The 13,991-nt window shown below is 45.6% G+C and overlaps 4 protein-coding genes across 4 annotated transcripts; 2 read left to right on the forward strand and 2 right to left on the reverse strand.

Annotated features, from left to right (window-relative positions):
* Window positions 1-1,807: 1,807 nt before the first annotated feature.
* LOC116996087 (histone H4) lies at window positions 1,808-2,164 on the forward strand. The gene has a single exon (XM_033059260.1). The coding sequence runs from the start codon at window positions 1,823-1,825 to the stop codon at window positions 2,132-2,134; it is 312 nt and encodes a 103-aa protein (XP_032915151.1). The 5' UTR covers window positions 1,808-1,822; the 3' UTR covers window positions 2,135-2,164.
* A 441-nt stretch (window positions 2,165-2,605) lies between these two features.
* Window positions 2,606-3,070, forward strand: LOC116996079 (histone H2B 7). The gene has a single exon (XM_033059252.1). It carries the CDS (start codon window positions 2,628-2,630, stop codon window positions 3,006-3,008), a length of 381 nt encoding a protein of 126 aa, XP_032915143.1. The 5' UTR covers window positions 2,606-2,627; the 3' UTR covers window positions 3,009-3,070.
* Window positions 3,071-3,262: 192 nt separating this feature from the next.
* LOC116996106 (histone H4) lies at window positions 3,263-3,580 on the reverse strand. The gene has a single exon (XM_033059277.1). It carries the CDS (start codon window positions 3,572-3,574, stop codon window positions 3,263-3,265), a length of 312 nt encoding a protein of 103 aa, XP_032915168.1. The 5' UTR covers window positions 3,575-3,580.
* Window positions 3,581-13,332: 9,752 nt separating this feature from the next.
* LOC116996073 (histone H2B 8) lies at window positions 13,333-13,816 on the reverse strand. Its single transcript, XM_033059245.1, has one exon. The coding sequence runs from the start codon at window positions 13,788-13,790 to the stop codon at window positions 13,410-13,412; it is 381 nt and encodes a 126-aa protein (XP_032915136.1). The 5' UTR covers window positions 13,791-13,816; the 3' UTR covers window positions 13,333-13,409.
* Window positions 13,817-13,991: the final 175 nt, after the last annotated feature.

Consider the following 13,991-nt stretch of genomic DNA (forward strand, 5'->3'; position numbering starts at 1 on the left):
ATAGGCCCATGCCACCTATCTGGCACAAGTGAAAAAAGATCTTAGCAAGCTGATCTTGCTTCTGGACTTTTTTCCTTTTTGCTGTGCTGAGCAGAAGCATAGATCTACAAAGACATCCCTCCTGTATGCAAAATAGTGGTGTCTGAAGGGAAGCAGACAAAGAAAGGATGAGATATTTTTCCTTCCCAATGACAGACCCTTGCTTGAAAGTGCTTTTCCTGTACATTTCTCCTGAACTGTGGAGGCAAAGCAGTGTTGAAAAGAACAGCTTAATGCTACTCACTTATGCTGCTGCTCTGTTTTAATATCTGCCCTCTCTCCACAGCCCAGCTGCCTCTCATCCAGAACAGGCATATATGTTGTTGGAGATTTAGATTAGTTTTTGAACATAATTTCATTTTAGTATAGTATAATTGTCTATGGGGAACACAGAGAAAAGAACCAAGTCCCAGGAAAAGGTAAAGAACAACTTCACCATCAAGGGGAGAGAGCACATAGCAACAGGAAAGATTACAAATTTACTGATAATGAGACACATCTGTTGTGTGGTTGGGATTACTTGGGAAAATTTTGAAAGAGAACCTTAGAATCACATTTGAGAAGCTGGGCTGCAAGGCTGCAGGTAGCTATTGTAGATCTTTTAGTTACTGAGACTGAAATTTTAGGCATAATTGTATTATTTTCTCCAACTTCGTAATCTGTAGCTGCAAGTTTTCTAGTTTTGTAAATTGTTATAATCTCAAGACCCTATAACTCCCTGGAAAAAAACATTAAATATATGTGTCAGATTTGAAAAGCAAAAGAATAAGTTTAGTAAAAAAAGACCAAGGTGAAATAAAAGAATAAAGAAGGGGAGAAAGTCAGCCATGCATTTTCAAAAAAAACCTCCCAAACATATGGACGCTTGAAACTACTAAAAATGATGGAACTCATTAAAATGAATGTAGCTGTACAACTACAGTAAATGAAAAATTATGGTTTGTGTTCAAAAATAAATATTAAGTGATGAATAAAACCAGAAAGGAATAGTTCAATAGCTATCAGTGAGACCATCAGTGAGACCATGAAAATGACCAAACACATGCCACATTTACAAGCACATTAAGTGGTATAGGTTTTTGCCATAGGTGCAGCAGCAAGAGACACAAATCAGCTCCATTAACACAGCAGTCCCATTAACAAAACAAAGCTGCAAGATAATTAAGGACATGGGACACGCAAAAGAATTCCTTCATGACAAAAATTTAAAGTGTTACCCCCACACGGGATAAAACAAAAAAGAAAAATCGCAGCACATTACTCCCGTTTCAGAGCTCTCGGTAGCAAAGGGAGCATTTACCGTAGAAGCGGGCGCGGCGCCCACTCTCTCCCTACCCGGCCGGGCGCTTTGCTGGGGCGCCGATCGATGGCGGCGCAGCGCGGGCGGGACGCGGCTCTGCCGGCCCCGCCGCCGCCATCATTGGCCGGGTTGTGCTGCAGCCCCGCGGCCGGCGGGGCCCCGCTCCCCACGGGCACCGAGAGCTCCGGCGGCGGGGCCGGGCAGCCGGGCCGAGCGCGGCGGGCACGGGGTGAGCCCGGCCGGGATCCGCTGCCGGGCCCGGCCGCGTTTGGGCTCCCGGGGGCGGGGCCCGGCCCGAGCCGGCAGCGCGCGGCCCCGGCGGGAGCGAAGGCGCCAAAGTCGCGGCGCGCGGGGGGAAGGACGCGCAAAGAGCCCGCCCCACCCGGCCCCGGCGCAGTCCTCAATCAGGTCGGACCGACGGCAATATACACAGGCGCGGGGCGATCCCTGCTTTACTGAGCTGTTCGGTGTGAGAGCAGAGCTATGTCTGGTCGGGGCAAGGGCGGCAAGGGGCTCGGCAAGGGCGGCGCCAAGCGCCACCGCAAGGTGCTCCGCGACAACATCCAGGGCATCACCAAGCCGGCCATCCGCCGCCTGGCTCGGCGCGGCGGCGTCAAGCGCATCTCGGGGCTCATCTACGAGGAGACGCGCGGTGTGCTCAAGGTGTTCCTGGAGAACGTGATCCGTGACGCCGTCACCTACACGGAGCACGCCAAGAGGAAGACGGTCACGGCCATGGACGTGGTCTACGCCCTCAAGCGCCAGGGTCGCACCCTCTACGGCTTCGGCGGTTAAACTCGGTTGCTGCTACAGTTTAACGCTTCTACAACACAAAGGCTCTTTTCAGAGCCACCCACCAAATTCACAATAAGAGCTGTTTTTTACTGATGTGTGTTTATGTGCTGCTGAGGTTTTCTTAAAACACAAAATCCGTAGAGATAGTAAAATGTTTGAGGTTAGTGGGAACTTCCTAGAGATACAACGAAAGGGCCAACATCAGTGATGGTAAATGCTTTAGTAAATACCCACTTAGTGCAGTTTAAATCGCATCGTGTATTTCTCTTTTTAGATTTAAGACGCTAAGCGAAACTGGGATTGTGTAAAAGCAGCGCCTGAGCTCTGGCGGTTACAGGACGGAAGTGCCTGAAATTACGTTGCTGCTTCTTACTCCAATAGGAATGGAACAATTACGATCCTCTAATTTGCATACCGCCGTTATAAATAGGGGCGACAGGCGCCATTTTCGAGGTTGTGCTACAGGGACCATCGTAGGAAAAAAGCGGTGAGGATGCCTGAGCCGGCGAAATCCGCTCCAGCACCCAAGAAGGGCTCCAAGAAGGCGGTGACCAAGACTCAGAAGAAGGGCGACAAGAAGCGCAAGAGAGCAAGGAAAGAGAGCTACTCCATCTACGTGTACAAGGTGCTGAAGCAGGTGCACCCCGACACGGGCATCTCATCTAAAGCCATGAGCATCATGAACTCCTTCGTCAACGACATCTTCGAGCGCATCGCCGGCGAGGCGTCGCGCCTGGCGCACTACAACAAGCGCTCCACCATCACGTCGCGGGAGATCCAGACGGCCGTGCGGCTGCTGCTGCCCGGCGAGCTGGCCAAGCACGCCGTGTCCGAGGGCACCAAGGCTGTCACCAAGTACACCAGCTCCAAGTAAAAGGATTTTAAACTATAAACCAAACGGCTCTTTTAAGAGCCACCACAGTTTCCTAATAGAGCTGTGATTACAAATGTGATACCGGATTTGTTCTTTCGTAGTTTATGTAACAGGAGTGCACTAACAAAAGTATCTGATCACAGAAGCTGTTTTTCTGCATTACTAACCTGAGCAATAACAAGCTCTTTTTATGAAACCTGTGTGCGGCTCTGAAAAGAGCCTTTGTGTTTAAGACAATATAAATTAGAGTAAGTTTAGCCGCCGAAGCCGTAGAGGGTGCGACCTTGGCGCTTAAGGGCGTAGACCACGTCCATGGCCGTGACCGTCTTCCTCTTGGCGTGCTCCGTGTAGGTGACGGCGTCGCGGATCACGTTCTCCAGGAACACCTTGAGCACACCGCGCGTCTCCTCGTAGATGAGCCCCGAGATGCGCTTGACGCCGCCGCGCCGAGCCAGGCGGCGGATGGCCGGCTTGGTGATGCCCTGGATGTTGTCGCGCAACACCTTGCGGTGGCGCTTGGCGCCGCCCTTGCCGAGCCCCTTGCCGCCTTTGCCCCGACCAGACATGTTGCCCCTTACAGTACTGTGCTCCAGACGCCACTAATTAGTCCCCGTGGCTCTTTATTCCCCGGGAGCCGACCTGGTTGAGGACTGCGTTGGGAGGCGGGCTCTTTGCGCAGTCCCCGCCCACCGCCCCCTGCCCCGCGCTGTCCGCACGGGCTCCCCGCGCGGCGCGGCCGGGGCGCGTTCCCGGCTCTGTCCCTGAGGCTCCGCCTCTCCCGCGCGGCCCGAGCCCGTCCCCGCTCCCCGCCCGCATCCCCCTGTGCTGCTCTCCCGTCCCGCCCCGGCCGTGCCCCCTGCGCGGTGATGGTTCCCCAGGAGCTCTGCGTCTCCACCAGTAACAGGAGCGGGGACTGCGGCACCATCTTCCGGCAGCCCCTTCCCCTTCCTTCCCCGCTGCCCGCGGGTCTGCGGCAAAATCCTACCAATGCGCTCCCGCCCCGCCCCGCCGCTGCTCTCTGCCCGCTCATCCCGGCTTCTGCTTTTGCTTTGGACGCTTCAAGTGTTCCTATTTAATGTTTTGGTTATTAGCGTTTGCCTGCATAGACACTTTCCTGGGGCAAATTTATATAATCTCTACCAACTTTGTCCTCTCCGACCTGCAACTTCTTTCTATTATTAAGTTCTTTTGGTTTAAAATAGGTGGCAGAGAGGGGAAGGAATCGCTCAAGGTGTACCGTGGTTAGAAGATTTTTATTTTAATATAATGACTAATTTCCTTAGGCAGGATTAAATCGTGAACAATTCTCTGGCCTGTATTGGTTTTACTGGAATTTGTTTGTTTGTTTCCCTGGAAACACAAGCACACACACGTGCTAAAATGCACACATTGTCTGTCATACCTTTACCTTTATTTTTGACCATTTCTAGAAATGCTGAGAACCTCGAGAATTCTAAAAGCACAGACCGTAAGGAAGAAGCCACTGGTTGTAACAACATTTTCTGGGAATGCTTCCTACTAGGGAAGTAGGAGACCTGTTCCGGGTCAACACCATAATGGTAATAAAATACTATTTCAAGTTTTTCATGTTAATGTTTGGGTTGCTAAGCATGCACCATTTAAAATAGGAATGCTAATTTTTAGTCATCAACACTAAAATACAGATCAATTTTCTAATACTGCTAAGTTTCCTGGATAAAGGCAGAATTGCATAAAAAAATAAATGTTTCCATCCTGACACAGATACTATTAAACTAATTTATATTGAGATAAAACTAATACCACAATTAAAAAACAATTTGGGGCCAGTGGGCATTTTTCCTTTCTAATTTTTAACAGCAAAAGTTTTACAAATTTCTATTGATTTTGAGTAATAATAAAACGTCTTTACAGTTAGTAGAGCAATATTGACATAGAAATAACTAAGTCTTCAAGAAGTGTGAAAATAAGAATTTCCAATAGAACTTTTTATGGATTTTGTTTTGGCGTGGTTTCTGTTTTGATTTGCATTTAGTCTTCATATTCTAAGAACTCATAGCATTATAGAACATTTGCACTGCCATAATCTTGTGTAACTTCTTTGAAAAAGAGAAGACAAAGTGCTGCTGCAACAATACATTCATGCCCCAGCATCCTTGTTTTTTTATTAATGACTCAGGCATTTTACAGTAAGAAATTTATCTCTTTCTTTACCTCCTCTCACTTATCCCCTCAAAGGTGTAGTAGATCCATGTTCAAAAGGGAATTTGTTGTCTTTTTGTAAGATAGACAGATTTATCCAAATTACTTTTTCCAAGCACAGGAACATAATGAAGCAAGTCTGGGTTTGCTTGGTTTTGCTGTTTGTTTTGGGTTTTTTGTTTGTTTGTTTGTTTGTTTGCTACCTTGTTTTAATGTTTGTGGTTGTCCTTGAGGTCTTTTTCTATTTCCCTGTACAGCAGACAACTTTGTTCAAAACTCCTCAGACTTCTCTTCCGAAACTGTAAATTCGCGGATAGAATCTATTTTGTAGCTTAGGCAACTGCCAGTTTTGGAATTTTGACTGCAGCATTTAGGGATGTTTCAGAGTGCATTTGATTTTTATTCTTCCCTCACGTGAGGCCCTCTTGGCTTTCCTGGTTGGTCACCTCACAAGCACCACTATCCAGCCTTCCATTTGATTCCTACATTTAAACTGGAGTTTTCTACGGGAAAGTGATTGATCCATTAGCACGGCTGTGACACCCTCCAGCCACACGAGCCTGCTACACTTACACAGCAAAAGCAGTCAGCAACTCCAAACCCCAAACCAGAATGTGAAATAAAGACATCATTTAGCACTGCTGGATAAATGAATCAGTCGTGGAAAGGTATCCAAGAGCAGGAGGAGCAGAATGCCATCCTTTCTGCAGCAGTAAATGCCTGTGGAGGCTCATGGAGGATCTCAGGGAGCTCTGCTTCACATTTCTGAGGACAGGGGTGAGGGTGTCTCTCCTGTACAGTTGAGTCCTGAACCTATCCTGGGACGGTTGGGTGAATTCGTACAAACTTCCTACTGTAGATTTTAGATAAATTGAGGATAAAAAGTAACTCTTAAACATTATTTATAATGTGTAAAAAAAACCCAAAAACCCAAACCAGCCCCACTCCCTAAACTTTTGAGGATAAAAAAGCTTTAGTACTTGAAAATAATCTTAAAATACAACATACACAGGTGCTTGTGAAATACTGTGTATTATGAAATACCTCTAATATGCTCTTACATTCATATATTTCAGGGCCATTAAACAAAATAAATTTTAGAAGGATGTTAAGAACTTCCTGTTCTTCCCATTTGAAGATCCCAGTTACAGATCTTTGAAAATGTTTTATGACTGCATTTACACACATATAGCAATTGTAATTCAGTCCTCACAGCATGTAATCAGCATTGAACTCATTTTTCATTTTATTTCAGTGTAGGCTGCACTGGTGCTACTGCTGTAAGGTGAACTCAAACTCTGCATGCACCTGCCTAAACAACCAGGAAACAGCAAGGACTGGCCTGGAAATGCTGCTGACTGTTACAGCTTTCAAGCATTGAATGCAGAGGTGGGGTGACACTTCTGTTCTGGAAAAGTTTCTGTCCTAGACTGAGAATACCAAAGGAGCCTGAGCGTGACAAATGTTGGCAACCCCTCCAGCTTTATTTGCTGTGTGCATAGTCACCATTCTTAGTCTTTAAAGTGCATGTCTCCTGGAAGTAACTAGTCCATATCCATGTAATGATCTTAATTTTTCACAAACATGCTCATTTTTCCTAAAAACAAGACAACCCCAACCTTTCAGATGAGTCTGCCTAGGAGAACTGATGGGAAGATCAAAATTGCCCCAAATAAGGAAAATAAAATTCAATTTCAGCAAACAACAGCATACTTCAGTTAGGAAAATGGAGGGGAAGAAAACCTTCCTTAATGTTCTATTTCACAACTCAACTGACTTGAATTGCAGCTGGCCTTGTTTGTTGCTTAGAAGTCCTTGAATCTCAGTGTGACAAAGATTTTGACAGAGCTAGCTGCCTGCAGCAAAACATTCAGAAATTTTCAAGGGCTACTTATCATTACATTGGTGCAATGGAGATTTTACCTGTTTTTCATACACTATAAGTAGTCTGAATTCATTCAGGAAACATTCAGAACCCTGAACTGGCATCTAAAACACACAAAGATTTACATCTGACTTTTGGCTGTTCCCGAAAAACTGTCTCAGAAAAACCTTTTTGTTTGTTTGTTTACTTTTCTGGGGAGTTGTGTGTGGTTTTTTTTATTTTTTGGTCATGCCTCTTACATCATGCCTTAGCCTCTAGATCCTTATGTTCATTACAAGACTGGCATACTGTCCTAAAATCCATGAGATCATATGGAACATCTATGGAAAAGTATCATGTGCCCTCTGGATCAATTACTTTCCTATGGATGCATCACAAGTCGAAGCTCTTACAAGCCAAAATTTTGTATAGCTTTACAGATCCGTCTGGATGGATCAATGCTGTACTGGGCATAGCTTAAAAAAATCCATGTGCAGAGAGAAAGGGGATACTCACAACTGCATCAAAAATTCATGGCATGGGACAGGATGCAATAAAATGGAAAATCTTCAGAAATAGTGATGAGCAAGTATAAAATGCAGAGAGAGAAGCAATAATGACACAGGATATATAGTCAGTTTTTAAAATATCTTAACTACATTTAACCAGCACATGAGAACAGATGACAGCATAGCAGAATACAGACTTGGCTGATGTGTAAAGAGAGAGTGATCAAGCACATCAAAAAAGCATCTTTATGTTAATGGGTTATCAAAGCCTCATAGTGCTTAAGGGTAAGAGAACATGCAGGACAATGAAACAGATATGGAACTGAACATTGTCAATACATGAAACCTTGAGAAAACACCACAGGGGACCCAGATGAGAAAGGTGAGGAGGGAGCAGTGTTGGGGCAGGACCACGCTGCCCTTGACATGCTTTTTGCCACCCCAGTTCATATTATTTATGTACAAATGGGTTTAATTCCAACTCTGTTTGCATTGTTTTTAAATATTCATGTTCTTTTAATTTTGTGTCATTTTATTACTAAATCCAGGTGTTGCCATAACAGCTTCATTGAGGACAGAGCTTTCCATCTTGTGTTACTTCATAGACTTGTACAGGAAATTCTCATTAATTGTATTCTCCATATTCTCATGATGTACTAAGTAGTTTAGCATTAGTGGCTGCAGTGATTGTAGCATCAGGCCACAAAGAGCTGAACAAAATAAAAGGTTCTGTTAAAAGCTAAAGCTGCTAACCTACAACTAGTCCAAAGCAGAATGAAAAGGGTAAGGAAGGACCAAGGAAACAACTTCAAGAATGGAGGTAATGTCAGATGAAAAAACTCACAAACACTCCCTCAACAACAAACAAACAGACAAAAAACAACAAAAGAGACAACTGACCAGAAGCAAGTGATGGGCTTGGGAGTGGAGTGCTGGGTGGCCTGTGTGGGAGTAATTATGTGTGGGGTCAATTTTTAGTGTATTGGTCACTCTACAGATCCACCCAGCTCCAGCTATAACCTGAGAACTAATAATATACAAATTGGAAACCTTCACTTGGAAAAGTGCAGTAATCAGCAGGATCCTAGGATCAGACCCTATTATCGTGGCCAGTGAAATTAATTCTGTAATAGGAGCTGACAAAATACTTTATATACTATAAAATCTTTAAAGAAGTTCATATTGTTGTGTTAACGTTGCTTGCACATCTACAATCTGAAAGATGCTGCCACCCATCTTGAAGACACAACGTGGCTTGAAAGTGGGAGAGAAGAGAGAGGCAATGATGCAGCAGGGCAGCCTGGCAGAGTTCAAGCTTCATTGGTGCTGGTTACTGAAGACTGTAACCAACAGGTGATTCAGATTGCGAAGAAGCCCACAAGAGGGACTTGCAAATGAAAAAGTGTTTAGGGCCTATTTGCATACTGGCTTGCATGGAAACCATTTAAAAAATACTTACATTACAATCATTAATTCAAATTAAAACCTTGCTTTCATATGAATACATCTCTGTTCAGATTTTTTAAGAAACTAACAGCTGTCAAGTAGGACTGATTGAAATATTTTTTGTTCTAGGAAGATGCTGGCATCAAACCTTTTATGTATTTGGATGAAATGAAGTATTTCACCAGGGTATCAGTAGCTATGCTCTATTTTACCCATTGGGTTGATAAGAACATTCTTTCAAGCCATGATTTTAATTTGATCCAGCTCATCCATGGACAATGGCTAGAGGGCCAGAGTAGCCCTAGCCAGGTGTCTTGCTGAGCATCTAAAATCACCTGCAAAAGCACCTGGATTACAAACAGCAACTCCCAAGCCAATCCTCAGCTGCTCAGCACTGAGGTCTTGCTCACATCCAGCTGATTTGGCAGCATTCTTTTATCTCAGGCTCCCCTGCAAAAAGCAAAGAAATGCAGCTGAACCTTGCTTGCACCAGAGGAACTCCACATTTATTCTCACTTGGACTATGGGAATCTTGCACTACCTGCCACCCCTTTGCTGTGCATTACACCCCAAACCTACTTCAGACTTAGAGTTTATATGAGCCCTGAAAAAAATAAAAAGCATTGCACATCTTTCTCAGTTAATGAAGTTAGTGTTTCTTACAATTTGAGCATGAAACTCTCTCTGAGTGAATCCAAATAATACTTTATTTAGTAAAACAGTATGAGGTCTTCAAAAGACTAGAGGAGAACATGCTTCCCTCTCTCACTGCTCAAAAATACAGATTATTTCTGATGTTACATTTTGCTGAAATGTAACTACTCTGACTTATGGCTTATATAAGATACAAAATATCTTCTAAATAAACTATTAGAAGAAGCTATTTTACTTGATTTAAAAGTTTTTCTTATTATAAGCATATGCAAAGAGCTCCAGGTAAACATGTCTTTGGCCATCTCAGTAAAATGAACCGAGTTAGCTTTCTCTAAAACTCATTTCTGCAATCACAGAGGTAATCTATGGGAAATAAAAATCTGTTCGGAAAAACACAAGTCCTACGTCAATGAACAAATCTGGGGGAATGAATAAATCACAGCAGAGACTTTTTAATTCCCAAAGCACGACTCCCGATGCCTTCCCCCCTCCCTTTTAACCCTCCGGGGCTCAGAAACAGAAAATGGCTGAAAGTGAGAAAAACAGAGGAGAGAAAATGGTGCCGAGGCACTCGATTGGTCGGATTTTGCTGCAGAGTCCGAGTTTCTGACACAGAGAAAGAAGTACTCCTAAAATGAAGCTTATCAGCAGTTAAGAGTAAACTAAGAGTCTTGCAACCTTAGGCTTTCAGGAGAAGTATTTCCTCGGATCATTGCTCAGTGGCTCCTGGTTTCCTAGTTTAAATGAAGCTGTGTCTAACTCAATCCAACCGCTTCTTAAAGCCACAAGCTCTCATTTGTAGCATCGAAAAAACAAAGCGACAGAATTCCCACTAATTCAGTGGAAAAGCAGGTTCCTAAAATTATGTAAAACTACCTGTGGTATTAGTGTGTATAAAGGAGCCATAAAGTGCGAAATAATTTTAGAAATGTACATTTTCCAGGCAGCTACAGATGTATTTACCAGGAGAGCAAGGGTGTGTGTGTGACCGAATTTACAGTAAGAGAGAAATCAGTTTTCCAGGCAGGTTAACAAAAATCAGTGAACACGACGAATAGGGAAGAGCCTCCATTTAAAAGTTATTCTAAATCTGTTAAGTTTCCAAGCGCAGATATTACTTGGAAAACACTTCCTCTGTGGCAACAAATTTTTTTGAGTCTCAATGACAGAAAATTGAGGCAACCTCAAATCTCTAACCATTAAAGATGTCACGCATGTGGTCCTGGACAAGACACCAGCAAGGAACGCGCCACGTGGAAAAGGGACCCAGAAAACATCCTTGTCTCCATCTTATATTCCACACACACTTCTCGCTATTGGAAATATATCTATCTCGGGAATAACCAGTAGTGCTTGAGAGGGATTGGAAAGGCCCGCGGGACATCGCTCACGACCAGGAGTGATAAAGCACTGAGGAAACTCCTGCTAGTGTGCTGCCAGGGAACGCGGGAAAGGAGTATTAGATCTCTCAGAAACAAAGAGCCCCACAAGCCCTCCCAAAAACAAAAAGGGGGTAGGGGGATGATAGAATATAATATTGCTGGTGGCAGAACAAAGCAATAAATTGAAAAAAGTTGAAATCAAATTAAGGACATAAAGGCTGCGCAACATTTTGAGTACACAGAATGCGTACAGACTGATTTGAACTTCTCTGAAAGCAGGATTCTATAAAAGTTTCTTCCTGCACGAATTTAAACACTATCAACAAACGATTTGAGGACATATGCTGACAGATTAAATTCACTTATCCTTAAAGTGGCTCCTTCCTTTCAGAACAGTTGAGACTACGATTCCTAAATAGCACATAAGAAAAATATGTAAAAAGCAGTTTCACATTTTAAATGAAAATAGGTTGTAGGGAAAACATTTAAGAATTAACTGTCCTACGGTTTTGTGAGAAGTCAGTATACAATTCCTACGAAACACAGCTCAGAGATTGTTTGGTACCTACCTGACACGCCAGGCTTTGTTGATTGCAAACCGCTCAAAAAACAAGTTGCTATACATAACCAGGAATTTACAGCTCTTTAAGTGACGTTGTGGTGGCTCTTAAAAGAGCCTTTGGGTTTTCGATGATCTGAAATTTCCGCTCGCCGACAGCTTAGGCGCGCTCCCCGCGGATGCGGCGGGCCAGCTGGATGTCCTTGGGCATGATGGTGACGCGCTTGGCGTGGATGGCGCACAGGTTGGTGTCCTCGAAGAGCCCCACCAGGTAGGCCTCGCTGGCCTCCTGCAGCGCCATGACGGCCGAGCTCTGGAAGCGCAGGTCGGTCTTGAAGTCCTGCGCGATCTCGCGCACCAGGCGCTGGAAGGGCAGCTTGCGGATCAGCAGCTCCGTGGACTTCTGGTAGCGCCGGATCTCGCGCAGCGCCACCGTGCCGGGCCGGTAGCGGTGCGGCTTCTTGACGCCGCCCGTGGCCGGCGCGCTCTTGCGGGCAGCCTTGGTGGCCAGCTGCTTGCGGGGCGCCTTCCCGCCCGTGGATTTACGCGCTGTCTGCTTCGTACGCGCCATCTCCGCAGGACGATCCCGCCAGCCGAGCAGAAGAGCAGTGAATGAAGAGCAGCCACAGGAGCCGCTATTTATGGCCCCCCGCGCGCTGTGATTGGCCGCCCGCGCGCAGAGACGGCGGCCATTGGTCAAGGGCAGAGTTTGAAAATCCCGCGCGTTGGGAGGCGGGGGTGGGTGGGGGGCGCAGCTTCCCGCTCCGCATCGCCCGCCCTGCATCGCCCGCCCTGCATCGCCCGCCCTGCATCGCCCGCCCTGCATCGCCCGCCCTGCATCGCCCGCCCTGCATCGCCCGCCCTGCATCCCTCCTTCCGCGGGAGCAGCTGCGCTCCCTTTCCTCTTATCCCGCAGCTCCGCCCTGCCGAGCGGGACTGGCGACGGCCCGGAGCGCTCCCATAGCTGCAGCCCGCGGAGTTTTTACGCTGGCTCTGCAGCAGTTTTGTCCCAGCCTCTGCCCGGGACAAGCAGGATTTAACCTCTTCGAAAAAGGTGTTTACCCAAATACACCCTTCCCTGCGCATCCCGAGCTGCCTGAGGTTTCTTAAGGGGCTCACCTTCCGTTTTCGGTATTTGGGTTTTTTTGCTTGATTTAATTTAATTTTTTTTAATCCACCCCCAACCCCCGAGTCTCTTATGTCACTTGTAATTTCCTATTGTATTTTCACTTAGGGATTTCTTAATTCTCTACTCGGTCGGAAACATTAACAAAGTATACCACTCATGAAATCTTTAGGACCAATCAAATTAGGCCATTGTCTATACCACTATGCATCTGCTGCCCTTGCCGCTATAGATTTGATTAAATATCGTCTTTTAATTTTTACAGACTAATTCCTAGTTTGCCGGGTAAACAAGCCACTTTGGCTTGTAGCCAACTAATTTACAATTACAGCTAATATTTAACGAGGACAACAAATCCTCGTTGTGAATAACTAAAACGAATACACTCTAAAACGAAAAAGGAAACCATTAATAGCTTTAAAACTCATAAGGCACTTAACATGCTTTTCATAGCGCTGCGGGACCAACTGTCAGTACGGGACAGACAAGACGACCTAAATCTTTCCGGATGCTTAAGCAGGATAAGCATTTTCCCCTAATCTTTTAACTAACCCAGGGACTAAAAAGTAGTAACTACAAGTACCACTCACCGAAAAGAAACAATGTGATCGACTCTTTTACTGAATATATGGGTGGCTCTTAAAAGAGCCTTTGGGTTGAGAGTGACGGTCCGAGACGCCCTACTTGGAGCTGGTGTACTTGGTGACAGCCTTGGTGCCCTCGGACACGGCGTGCTTAGCCAGCTCGCCGGGCAGCAGCAGCCGCACGGCCGTCTGGATCTCCCGCGACGTGATGGTGGAGCGCTTGTTGTAGTGCGCCAGGCGCGACGCCTCGCCGGCGATGCGCTCGAAGATGTCGTTGACGAAGGAGTTCATGATGCCCATGGCCTTGGACGAGATGCCCGTGTCGGGGTGCACCTGCTTCAGCACCTTGTACACGTAGATGGAGTAACTCTCTTTCCTAGTCTTTCTACGCTTTTTGTCACCTTTCTTCTGAGTCTTGGTAACAGCTTTCTTAGAGCCCTTCTTGGGAGCGGGAGCGGATTTAGCGGGTTCCGGCATTTTACGGGTCTGTCTTTACCTGACTACTGCAGGAACGACGTAGGTAAAAAAGTGGAGTTCCCCCTTATTTATAGAGACGGTATGCAAATGAGATGACTTAACACTGTCCTTGTCCATTGGACACCACGGGTCAGTGACGTCAAAATCGGCTCATCTTCTATTGGTCGACTCATCCATCTGCATTCCCATTGGGTAAATTTA

This window comes from Catharus ustulatus, chromosome 4 (genome assembly GCF_009819885.2).
Source record: "Catharus ustulatus isolate bCatUst1 chromosome 4, bCatUst1.pri.v2, whole genome shotgun sequence".
Taxonomy (NCBI): Eukaryota; Metazoa; Chordata; class Aves; order Passeriformes; family Turdidae; genus Catharus; species Catharus ustulatus.

What these genes read in the sequence shown, in the direction of transcription:
- LOC116996087 (XM_033059260.1), top strand. Translation starts at nt 1,823, where the DNA reads ATGTCTGGTCGGGGCAAGGGCGGCAAGGGGCTCGGCAAGGGCGGCGCC.
- LOC116996079 (XM_033059252.1), top strand. Translation starts at nt 2,628, where the DNA reads ATGCCTGAGCCGGCGAAATCCGCTCCAGCACCCAAGAAGGGCTCCAAG.
- LOC116996106 (XM_033059277.1), bottom strand. Translation starts at nt 3,574, where the DNA reads ATGTCTGGTCGGGGCAAAGGCGGCAAGGGGCTCGGCAAGGGCGGCGCC.
- LOC116996073 (XM_033059245.1), bottom strand. Translation starts at nt 13,790, where the DNA reads ATGCCGGAACCCGCTAAATCCGCTCCCGCTCCCAAGAAGGGCTCTAAG.